Here is a 12,564-nt window from a genome sequence, read left to right as displayed (position 1 = left end):
ACTGTAATCATTTTGAAGTCACTTAAAGGGCCTGGGAAGACAAGTATTAGAGAAGGGTGCTGCAGAGGCAGGTCAAAAGCATCCTGTTTCCTGTTTTCTACTGTCTTTGAATTCTGTCCCCTTCTGAATCCCAGTCATTCATGGCCAACGCCACCGCTCACCCCAATGCACACACTCCCTCAGTGTCTCTCTCACACCCATCCTTCCTCCGGCCCGCCAGAGGTAGGCAGAGCTTTGCTCAAAAGAAACAAGGCGTTCTGCAGAGGACCAAGGAAGGGGGCAAACTCTTTCAATGAGTTTAGATGATCTTTTAGAACCACTTGACAAAATGTCCAATTATCAGGACTATGAATGGAGCGCAGGCAGGACAAAGTCATAAGGGCCCCCGGGCTAGGGCCAGGGGTGTTGTGAGAAGTCAGGATGTGACATGAAATCTCTGTCACCGCCACCTCCTTCGAAGTGCTTTCCCCGAAAGTCTCCTCTGCCCCTCCTCTCCCAGACTAAATGGAATATTTATTGATTACTCCAGATTGATAGAATAAAAAGGTTCCTGTTTGGTGACCAGGTTCTTTGTGGGTTTTTTGTTTTTTGTTTTGGTAAGAAACAAATTTTTTTCATATGTCCTCATTATCAGCAAAATAAAGGATTGTTTCTAAAATGAAAAGTGTTGGGGGAAGTAAGGAACTCCAAGAGGAAATTTCCAGTGATGTCAGGATCTCATTGAGCTGGAAAGGGCCTTACCCTGGACAGGGGCCTCCAACATTCACCTAAGGTCTCCTCCCAGTTTGTCGCCTTCAGGCCTGAACACCTCCCACCTCCTGTCACCCATCCTCTTCCACAGCAGCGCATACCTCCAGCAGGGTGACAGGCACATAAAGGTTTATTTCCTAGAGCCCCTCCCTTGGAAAACCGAGACTAATGTCCTCACTCTGATTTATTTTTAAATGTACCATTAAAAATTAATTTCCCCCTTTGTTTTTCTCCGGGTCACTGACTCTGAATTACCATGTGGCATTTTTCCTACGTGTGAACCCACATATTTAACTTCAGGACAGTTTGTTCTTTGTTTCTTTAACAACAGCAAAGTGGTCATCGGACGGAGGGGAAGACACCCCCTCGGGCTGTGTGCCGTGGGTCTCCAGCTGGTCCAGTCATGGACCCATTTGTACACAGACACACACAGGCGAGCACGCTGCCTTCCACTCTGCTCTGGCTGATTATATATGTACATAAAATATTGATTAGAAAGGGTAATGGAGTCACCTACAGGATTGGCTACAGGAAAATGAAAATGAAGGAGAGAAAGGTAGGAAGGTAAGTATGTTTCTCTGTGTGTGTGTTATTTCTCACCTGGGGAAGTGAGAATGACACTACGGCATTCACAAATGCTCCCTGTGTGTTAGAAGCAAAAGGGAGGATCAGAGAGTGCTTCTTCCCTCAACTCTAGTTCCTGTGCCCTTGGGTTTTCTCAAGTCTGGGAAGGTCAACCAATCCACATGGGTCAAAACTCTGAGTAGAACATACATGAACCCACTCACTAAATGTTCCCTGAGAAACGCCGGCACTGTAATGAATGGCTTTGTCCTACTACCCTTCCACCAAACCAAAGAATCCAGTCCCCTGCTCTGTTACTTTGCTATCCATGGCTCTAAAGCTATGTCACAAAGCCCTGGGGTAGAGGTCAGAAAGATCTCTCCCCAGACACCAGCCCCAGATCTACACAAGCTCGTCCTTGAAATGATGCCCCTCTATGCCACAGCATATGCAGACCCTCCCCGGGCACACATCTGTATAGGAGCCCAGCTCACCAGTGCCTGGGCTGCTGCCCAGCGGGTCCTGGGCTTTGAGAAATGACATCTCACAGGGGTGCTCAGTTCCTCGGTGGAGGCGGCACATATATTTTTGGCTTTTCCTGTGCCCTGTGGAGTGAGAAGCTAATTCTTTGCAAAGAAACCGGGAAGGGTTGGGGATCTAAACCGCTGTCAAGCTTCGTTTATAAATGATTTCCACTTCAAACCTTTCCCAGACCCCCAGGACCTCGGCTCCCTCACTTCCTTCTGCTGCTTCCCTGACATTGCCTTTTTGCCCATATTTCTCCTCAAACTCCAGTCAGGGCTGCCGTCAACTCGATGAATTACCCAGCTGTTAAAGCCTCCATCTCAACCCTTGCTTTCCTGGTCAGCATAATCAAATAATGTACTTCCTTCATACGAATTTTCATATTTATTGACTATGACTTGAGCCAGGGACAAATACATAAGTATTTCATGCTCAACTAAAGAAGTCACCTCTGGAGAGAAGGAGCCTTAATAATTTAAATATCCAATATTTGTCATACTTGATCATTTTATGTAAGGAAATGCCCCACAAGCACCCAATACTATCCACAGCCTCACTAACCTCACGTTCCCCCACCCCAGGTAGGCAAGCTGAAATCTAACCTTTAAAAGGAATGAAAGGCACTTTTCAAGCTGATGGAAATCTGAATCCATTATGATTAAGGATTCCTCTCCCTGACCAGCGCCTTAGACATTCTGGGGGCGTCTAAAGGGCCCTCTGCCCCGGGGTGGAGTGGGGAAAATCTTCAAGCTAGAAGCAGGGACAGTCTGGTCAACAACACAAGCCTGCCGTGGAGCTGCGTTCTCTCTAGCGCGGGTGTACAGTGGTGGAGGTGGCCCGTGCAGACAGGAGAGGAGCAAGGTGCTTCCTGGGACCCCACATCATCCACAGTATTTATTTTAGAGGTGTAGTCATGGTTCTTGCTGGGAGGGGGAGCGAGTGGTACACAAATAAAAGGACCGTGGAACTGGAGAAACGCTGACTTTGATAGTTTAGTTTGCGTCAGAAAAAAAAAAAAAGAGGAAGAAGAGCACAAACTTAAGCAGGAAAGCTGTCCGTGAGGATCTAGAGTTGTATTTTACTATTATTATTAAACCTTCTGAGGGACCACTTTGCACACGCATACACCCTGACTCCGGGACACCCTCCAGGCGCGCCGTGGAGTGCGCAGCGCCCTAGAGGAGACCCAGGCAGGTACCCGAGGAGGTGGGGCAGCGACTGTGGAGGAGGGAAACCTAAGGTTTCCCTTAGGAGGATAGACTTGGACCCCCCGCCCCCCTCCTAGAGCCCGGACAGATAGCGCGGGTTGGCCACTCGCTGCTTGGTCGATCAGGTCACTTTCCCACTCCGCGCTCTCGGCGCGCTGCCCTGGGGCTGGGGACCCGCGGTTCCTGAGAGTCCCTTCCGGAGGCCCCGGCTGCCGCCCGCGCCCACGCCGCTCCGATAACCCCAGGTTCTGGTACCGCGAGCGCAAAGCCGCCTCGGGGCAGTGAAATAGTGCCCGTCTGTTCCGCCGGGCGCAGCCTCCCGCAAAGCCCGCAAAGCCGTGAACGAACTTTGCCTACGACACAGCGCTGGGTCCGCATCCCCCGGGCGCCCTGGATCCGCCGTGCCACGTGCGCACCCTCGGGGCGCCCCTCCGGGACCGAGGGGCGAGCGTGGCACTGGCCGTCTGCAGTTTCCAAACCGCCACAGCGCGTTCGATTGTTCGATTTTCTCTCTCTTGCCGGGATCATTTTTGGTCCCCAGGGTGAAAATAATAAAAGAAAGCGCCCGCGGGAAGGCTTTCTCCGACGGGACAGGACCTCCTTGCAACCACAGCCCTGCACCTGTTTTGGGCTTCTGCCTCCCCTCTTGCTCCATTCCACAAAAACTCAAATATTTTCTCACCCTGGAGCAAGATCAGAGAGGAGAGAGAAAGGGAGAAAGTGTATGAGAAAGCGCCACTCTTGCCTCAAAGTGTGGATTTGTAAAAGAGGGAAAAGTTAGGGCAGGTTTACGCCTGAGAAAGAAACCCAGAAGTGTGCGGCTTTCCCCCTCCTTCGTCCCCCAAGTGCCCCCCGAAGTCCCTTCCACTTTTACACAAGAATGTGCAGAAGAGGAACTGCGATCCCCAGGACAGAGACGGCCGGACAGGCAGAAGGACAGACAGACCGAGAAGCAGGGCACCTACTGGTTGTGGTAGCCGAGGGGGTCCGGGATGCAGAGTTCGGACACGTCCATCAGTCCCGTTTTAGCATTCCCAGTTGGTAGAGAAAGGCGGCGGGGAAATCACGCGGAAGAGCGAGTGAAGGGCACGGGCAAGGTGCGAGCCCGGGCAGGGCACAGTGAGCGCGAGAACGCAGAGTGGGAGGACGCGGCCGTGGCGGGGGAGAGGGAGGCAGAGAGCCGCGCGCGCACCGCCCGGCGCTCCCACTCATCCGCACGCACGCTCCGGAGCGAGCGGGCAGAGGGGATGCGAAGCCGTGGCACCAGAGACTTGGAGCCCACTAACCCTACTGTAGCTTTAAGGCTGGGAGACTGATGTATGGTTTGGTTCCTATTGGCTATCTCTCAGGGGCTGGACTTAAAGTGACAGAATCAAGCTGGGGTGGGGGGAGGGGGGTGAGCCAGAGAGACTTCAATGGAACAAGACGCTCTGCGCGCGAGGTCCCCACCTTCTGAGCAGTAGGAGTACTGGGTGGTAGAGCCCTAAGGCCTGCCTTCTCGCAGTTAAAGGGGGGAAAATGCCCAACTGCCAGGTGGGTCTGGGGTGGGGGGAGATTTGCTGCTTACATACCCCCCACTCACCCCATCCCATCTTTTAACTGGCAGGCCTAGCAAACTCACCTCTCAGGATTTCTGCAATGGATTTGTTTTCCAAATTAAAAATGAGTCACATTTCTCCACCCACGCACCAAAGAGAAGCGGCAGCCTCAAACCCTGTGCCGTGTAGGCAAAAGTGCAAAGGGTCAGGCCAGCAGGTGAGGCACAGCAAGAAGGCAGGAGAGAAACAGATTCCCTTCCCAGCTCTTATCACCTGGGCCAGTCAGTTCTGCACCAATCTCATATGGCTAGATGCAGGGTGTGCATCTATAAAACGCTCTCTCAATGTATGAAGTGATGCTCTCGTCATTGGCAGCTCTCTGAAATGTACCCAGGACAGACATGAGCAAATAAATTCCTGTCTGCTTAGGAAAATACAATCGTGGTGAAAATGATCAACTTACCTGCCACATCCACTCCAAGGCACAAGCACACACTTTGAAATACACACCTGAATCCCGGCTACAAACACCTGCATCCCCATCCGCTGCTCCCTCAGTGAACCCGAATATTATGGGCTGCCACTGTACCAAAATGAGCTGTAAGTCATGCCCCAACCCTGCTTCTGGGGGTTTTCATCTTTTGAGATGCGCCAGCCACCGGGATAATAATCAATTTGATGATTCAAATGAGTAGGGGGAGGGGGGTAGGTATAGAATTATTTAAAAGGGGGAAAAAAGCCCTCAGGAGAGACCACCACCTATTCTCCTATATTCTGCAGAAGACAATGAGCAGTAGGGGGGAAGACATAATTTTATCATCAAAATAATGTCTAAATGGAGTGTAACTGCAGGCAATGTTCAAGCACTTCAGGAATAAAAGCAGGGAGGGTTGTGAGAAACCCCAGGAGGGGCCAGCCGCCCGGGCAGGGGCTGGGGGAGTGGGCAGCAGGATGGCAGATGATTTTTGACTTGGATAAATGTGCTCGTGCAGGCTGGGAAACAGAGCTGAGATTTTTCGCGTGTGCTGAAGTGGAGGGGCGAGTGGGATTCTGGGCTCGAGGCTCAGGAAGGCATCTCACAGAGAGATGGATGAAGACGTCTCCTCTGTCAGTAGCCCCCCAGCAGCCCCTGATTTTTTAAAAATCACACAGGCACTTCATCATAGAAAGAAAGAGGGGTACAGATATGCTTCCCTTGAGCCTGGCTTCTACATGACCATCATCTCTCGCCAAGACCTCAGTGACTGGTTTCTCTGCATCCTTTCTGCCCCGCTGAAATCCATTCTCCAGGCACATAGCAGCCAGGGAGCGCTTTGTAAAATGCACACCCAATGTCCCATTGTTGCAATTAGGAAAGAGGCCCCAGTCCTTGGCCTCCAAGGAAGGCATCCTATGATAGGTTTCTGCAGATCCGTCTGTTCCTCTCCACAGCCCCAGCTGCCCTCCCTCTGGGCCCCAGTCTTTGCACCTGCCATCTAGAAGGCCTCACCTTCCATATCGTGCCAGCACTTTCTCTGGTTCACTTTGCTTTGGGTAGTTTATCACAGTTTGCAATTGTCTGCGCACTGGCATGAATGATACTTCCCTCCTCCGCCCTTCTCTCACTAGACTATAAGCTCCATGGGAGCAGGGACCATGTCCCTTTTTGTTCACCAGAGAATCCCCAGCATCTAAAGGTGCCTGGCACATGACAGTTGCTTGATGGAGATACTGCTGAATGAATGGTTAACCTGTAGTAGTTTGGAGTGGAATGCCACAGCCTGCTGAGTGACAGGCCACTGCCCAGGAAGAAGGTGAGGCCCTGATGGGTTTTCTGGGGCCCCTTGACTCCTTACTCTGTGTGGGTGCACCGTTTTTAACTGGAAACAAAGCACACTTGGTAGAAACAAAGTCTTCTTCATCACCTGAAAAGAAAGACCACTTCACAGCCCATAGCAGTGGATTCAAAGCCACTGGGAGCAAATGAGGAGAAATTGGAGTCTGCATTGGTTAAAAAACTAGGCTAATGCTTGCATACAATTATTCTCTGCTTCTAAGGTCCAGGCATAAAGGTGACCCAGGGCCTCATCTCTGGGCACTAGCTGATTGTCCTCCAGGCGGGAATCAGTTCCTGGAGACCTAGGCTTCCTCAGCCTTCCTCTGCCTGAGCCTCCTCTCACACTGCCCCAGGGCCAGATCTTTCTCTTTTCCTTCCTGACTCTGCAAGAGCAGCGATGAGGGCCAGCTGCCTGGACACCCTAGTGGCATGATCCAACTTGGCAGGCCCAGGCTCCTCCTGTGATTCTCTAGACTAACCTGCCCGGGTCCCGCACCATGCATGATGCCCACATTTTTCCTGCTCTGCTCTCAGCCAGCTCATGGAGGATGGATTCCTTCCCAAAGCCAGGGTCAGGCTCCATGTCTCTGGCTGGAGAGGCAGCAGTGTGGGACAGTAAAGGACTCTGGGATCGGGTCCCGACTTCTCCGTGTGACCTTGCCAAAGTCATCTCTTCTCCAGAAACCAAGGCTGTGCAGGGGTGGAGTGGGGCGGGCAGGGTTCTTGGCTTTCTTCAAGCCTAAAATGCAGTCAACCAATCATGATTTCTTTTACTGCCCACCTGAGAGCAGGGGCTACTTGTAATCCATGCCCAGCAAGAGCTCTAAGCCACCCCTTCACTACCCTCCGCCCCAGTACTGGCACCCCCGGGTGGGCAAGTCAGCAGAAAGTAAGGGGACAAAAGCTATTAGACACAGTAAGTGTGGAGGGTGTAAGGTGACAGCATCTTACGCTGTTTTTATGACAAACATCTTTAAATTGATATTCATTACATTCAGAACCTTACAGCTAGGAGGGACTCGGAGAATCATTTAAAATCATCATCAGATTTGACAAAGGAAATTTGTAAATTTCCCTGTGTGGTGAAGTGACCTACCCAAGGTCAAACAGAGAATATCTGGCAAAGCATACCATCTGCCATCTGTGGTCACTGGACTTCTACTTACTCAATTCCTCAATCTTAAAAGACAAGTCTCTTTTCTTTCTTTTTTTTTTTTTAGACAAGGTTTCACTGTGTTGGCCAGGATGGTCTCGATCTCTTGACCTTGTGATCCGCCTGCCTCAGCCTCCCAAAGTGCTGGGATTACAGGCATGAGCCACCGCACCCAGCCTTCTGTCTTTTTTTCCCTTCCTTCCATCCTTCCTCTCTCTTTCTTTCTCTTTTTCTTTCTCTTTCTCTTTCTTTCTTTCTCTCTTTTTCTTTCTTGCTTTCTCTCTTTCTTTCTTTCTTTTTCTCTCTCTCTTTCTCTCTTTCTTTCTTGACAAGGTCCAGCTCTGTAGCCCAGGCTACAGTGCAGTCATGCAATCTCAGCTCATTGCAACCTCTGCTTCCTGGACTCAAGCCATCCTCCCACTTCAGCCTCCTGAGCAGCTGGGACTATAGGCACCCACCAGCACACCTGGCTAATTTTTGTTTTTTGTTTTTTGGTTTTTTTTTTTTTGAGACAGAGTCTCGCTCTGTCACCACACGCCAGGCTGGAGTGCAGTGGTGTGATCTTGGCTCACTGCAACCTCCACCTCTGGGTTCAAGCAATTCTCCTGCCTCAGCCTCCCGAGTAGCTGGGACTACAGGTGCATGCCACCATGCCCAGCTAATTTTTATATTTTTAGTAGAGATGGAGTTTCACCATGTTGGCCAGGATGGTCTCGATCTCTTGACCTCATGATCCGCCCGCCTCGGCTTCCCAAAGTACTGGGATTACAGGTGTGAGCCACTGAGCCCAGCCTAATTTTTGTATTTTTAGTAGAGACAGGGTTTCACCATGTTGCCCAGCCTGATCTAGAACTCCTGGCCTCTTATGATCTGCCTATGTTGGCCTCCAAAAGTGCTGGGATTATAGGCATGAGCCACCATGCCCAGCCACACTGCTTTTCCTACCCACTACTTCTCTGAGTTTGAGCTCTTTCTTAAGAAATATGAAGACAAATAAGAACTGTCCAGGCCAGGCATGGTGGCTCACACCTGTAATCCCAGCACTTTGGGAGGCTGAGGCAGGTAGATCACATGAGGTCGGGAATTCGAGACCAGCCTGACCAACATGGAGAAACCGTGTCTCTACTAAAAATACAAAATTAGCAGGGCATGGTGGTGCATGCCTGTAATTCCAGCTACTCAGGAGGCTGAGGCAGGAGAATCCCTTGAACCCGGGAGGGGGAGGTTGCAGTGAGCAGAAATCGCACCATTGCACTCCAGCTTGGGCAACAAGAGCAAAACTCCATCTAAATAAAACAAACAAACAAAAAACCTGTTCAATACAACACACTCCACACACTCTTTACCCAGTGGACAGTGGGGACACAGGCTTCTGTGTCCACACCCTTCCCCTAGTGGTTTCCCGGGAGGAAAAAAGGAAGCACTGGTTGGTGGATGCTGATGTCATAGGCTGCTGTCCTACCATGAACAATGCTCCAGGTGACAGATAATTAGGAAAAATATTCTTACACAGACTCCCCTACTCAGTCCTCATGCCTCTTTTTCCCCGGGTACAAAAAGCACTGAATATGTCAGAGATCTAGACAAACCCAGGCCTCTTCTAACCATCCACCACTACAGCCTGCCTAAGTCCTCAGGGTACGCCATCCTACCCCAGGGCCTAGATCTCAGGGGTCACTAGAGCAGTCTCATCATGATCTATGCAGGCAAACCCAGCACAGCATTCCTTGCCAAAGGTCGGGTGAAAATCTCTGCTCTTAACAGAGCCGAGTCTTTGTAGTATATCTTCCCTTTCTTGAGGCAGCCTCCCTGGACACCAGTCATTTTTGCACAAATGAGGCAGCAGCAAGCAGTATCTCCCAGGTCCTCAAATTCCCTCCCTGCCCCATGCTGCCCTAGGACCAACAATAGGAGGATACGTTTTCCAACTTTCAAGCCAGGCAACTTAGCAAAAGCTGGTGGAGACAGCTCTGACTCCAGGAGAGCAGAGGACTTGATGGCCTCCTCGCAAAAAGACAAGACCCAACAGGCATTTTTGGAGATCTGCCACTTGCTCTCTAAATCCAGTGAGTGTGGGAATGCTAACGGTTTGTTTATGCCATCCCGGACCCTCGCCCGTCCCTGTTTCCCCAAAGCCAAGTTTCCGGGTGGGAATGATGCCTTGGGAAACACCCATGGTGTGTAGCCACTTCTTACCACCAGCCCAGGATGGGGAGGATGCCTCCGTGGAATGGTCTGAATGACAATGGCAAGCCAAGCTCGTTTCTGTTCCACCCCAAGTGAGGGCTGGGGCAGGTGTGTCCAGGAAGAGCTTCCATTGCCAGGCCACGGTGACCAAGGTGGGCATGGCCTAGACGGCGAGCCTCACCTGCGCATCTCTGGGGACAGTGCTCCATGGGGTCCTGGCCAGGGGAAATGTCCCTGACCACACGCCTCAGCGGACCTGCTGTCTTCTCTCACGCTTGAATTTGGGGTATGGAGTTATATCCCTGAGTGGTGGTCAGCAGGCTGCTAGCCCATTGGCTGGCACTCATCCCAAGGATCATAATTAACTGATAACACTAATACAATGTGAGTTTGTGCTCCCATAATAGTCTCCTGCTGACAGATAAATGCAGGGAAACATGATGGCTTTTCCTGAAGCTGTAATGGGCCATTATTGGGGCAAGAAGGCTCATGTCCTATTAGCACTGCTGCCATGACACCAAGGATAAAACATGAAGGGGGCATCCTGAGCGGATAAATGCTCGGGTTCCCTCCCAACACCAGCGTCATCCATTTCGTTATCCGAAATTCCTACCAGGGGTCTTGGAATAACTTCTAGATATTTCAAAGCTCCATTAATTTTTCCTTTATCTGAGCCTCAAGATCCCTTCTCACCGACACAGCTGATTAGTATATTAAAGTTCTCTGTTTACCATAGATTTCTTCCTCCTGTAGGCCCTATGCAAGATGGCAGCTGCAGTGAGCAGGCAGGTTGGAGGATGAGGAAAGTGAGATTTGTTTCTCCATAGAAACAAAAATCTTTTTTCCTCCCAACTACCAGGAGAATAGGAGCACATTATGACTGTAATAGCTTTATCCCCTGCCAAATGTCTAAGGGAAAAAAAAGAGAACTAGGAGAAACACAAAAAGAAAATGAAGGAGGAGGAGGAGGGAGACGAGGGGGAAAAAAAGAATACCATACCTTGATATGTACCTAGTAGCTAAGAGGCATTGAACAACTAGCTATTAACTGAATGAATGATCTGTCTGATTAAATATTTTCCATTACAGCTTACTGTGGAGTTTTTTTCTTATAACAGAGAAACTTGACCTTGTTTTCGTCCACGTCACATATTACTTTATCATCTAATGTCTTGTGACTTTGGCAACAATTTTTTTTTATTATTATTTTTGAGACAGAGTTTCACTCTTGTTGCCCAGGCTGGAGTACAATGGTGCCATCTCAGTTCACTGCAACCTCTGCCTCCAGAGTTCAAGCAATTTTCCTACCTCAGCCTCTCAAGTAGCTGGGATTACAGGTATCCACCACCACAGGCAGCTAACTTTTGTAATTTTTTTAGTAGAGACAGGGTTTTGCCATGTTGGCCAGCCTGTTCTTGATCTCCTGACCTCAGATAATCCGCCCTCCTTGGCCTCCCAAAGTGCTGTGATTACAGGCGTGAGCCACCACACCCTGGCAACAGGCTCTGGGAACAATTTGAGCATAAAACATAGCTGATTATCAATAGTAATGCAAGCAATCTGTTTCTAGGGCCTCATCACTGGTAGGAGAAAAAGTTCTCTTTGGTTGATGATAGTTTTAACCCCAAAAATCCCATGGTCAGCAATGGCCACAGAAAGAATAAACAATTTCTTTGCAAATTCACAGATTATACCTCCATTTACACGTCTATTCTAAAAGATAACGATTTTAGAGAAACCATGAACTACGGGAAACTTGGAAAATTAACTCTAAAGCACCACACACACTTGTAAGGTATTGTTGTTAAGTGGAAGCCAAGAAACACCTTGACATAGCCTGTCTCTCTTGTATGGATGACAGAAAATTCAACACTGCGGACATTCAAAGGTGGTGTGACCTCATGGCTCAATTAAGGTAGAATTTCATCGTACTTAATTATTTTTTGGAATAAAATGCATTTCATTTTTGCCCTAGTAAAATGTTTTGTGGGGAGAGAAAAAAACAGCAAATGCTTCCAGGTTTTAAGAAAAATCAAATATCAAGGCCGGACGTGGTGGCTGGTGCCTGTAATCCCAGCACTTGGGGAGACCAAAGCAGGTGAATCACCTGAGCTCAGGAATATGAGACCAGCCTGGACAACATGATGAGACCCTGTCTTTACAGAAAATACAAAAACTGGCTGCATGCCATGGTGTGCACCTGTAAGTCCCAGCTACTCGGGAAGCTGAGGCAGGAGAATTGCTTGAGCCTGGGAGGCAGAGGTTGCAGTGAGCCAAGATCACACCACTGCACTCCAGCCTGGGTAACAGAGCTTGACCTTGTCAAAAAAAAAAAAAAAAAAAACCAACCAAACAAACAAACAAACAAAAAACCCAAAGAAAAGAAAAATCAAATGTCAGTGTTTCATAAAGTATAGACCCATGTAAAACATGGTTAAGATGACAGTTTTTTGGGTAGGGGGAACGGAGTCTCGCTCAGTCACCAGGCTGGAATGCAGTGGCACCATCTCAGCTCACTACAAGCTCCGACTCCCAGGTTCAAGCGATCTCCTGCCTCAGTTTCCCCGAGTAGCTGGGATTACAGGTGTGCACCACCATGCCCAGCTAATTTTTGCGTTTTTAGTAGAGACAGGGTTTCACCATGTTGGCCAGGATGGTCTTGATCTCCTGACCTTGTGATCCACCTGTCGTAGCCTCCCAAAGTGCTGGGATTACAGGCTTGAGCCACCAAGCCTGACCAAGATGACAGCTTTTAACTGTGTTCTTACATGAGAAAAATGCTGGGTGACCATTACCTTCACAGATGTATACTGCAATTAAAAC

General features: G+C 49.5%; 1 protein-coding gene across 2 annotated transcripts in view; it reads right to left on the bottom strand.

The window, feature by feature from the left end:
* ESRRB (estrogen related receptor beta) overlaps window positions 1-12,564 on the bottom strand; it is a 187,720-nt gene that overhangs the window by 118,271 nt on the left and 56,885 nt on the right. The window contains exon 1 of one of the 2 annotated variants that reach the window (XM_012438272.3): window positions 4,013-4,320. The exons of the other annotated variant lie outside the window; for it this stretch is intronic. Within the exon in view, the coding sequence (XP_012293695.1) occupies window positions 4,013-4,062 (50 nt within the window). The 5' untranslated portion in view covers window positions 4,063-4,320. Of the gene's footprint in view, window positions 1-4,012; window positions 4,321-12,564 lie in introns of those variants that run through there. 2 annotated transcript variants of the gene reach the window in all.

The sequence above is a fragment of the Aotus nancymaae genome, unplaced genomic scaffold, assembly GCF_030222135.1.
Source record: "Aotus nancymaae isolate 86718 unplaced genomic scaffold, 86718_ANA_hifiasm-v0.15.2.pri h1tg000011l, whole genome shotgun sequence".
Lineage (NCBI taxonomy): Eukaryota > Metazoa > Chordata > Mammalia > Primates > Aotidae > Aotus > Aotus nancymaae.
The sequence above is the reverse complement of the archived record's forward strand: the minus strand, read 5'-3'. Positions and strand labels throughout refer to the sequence as shown.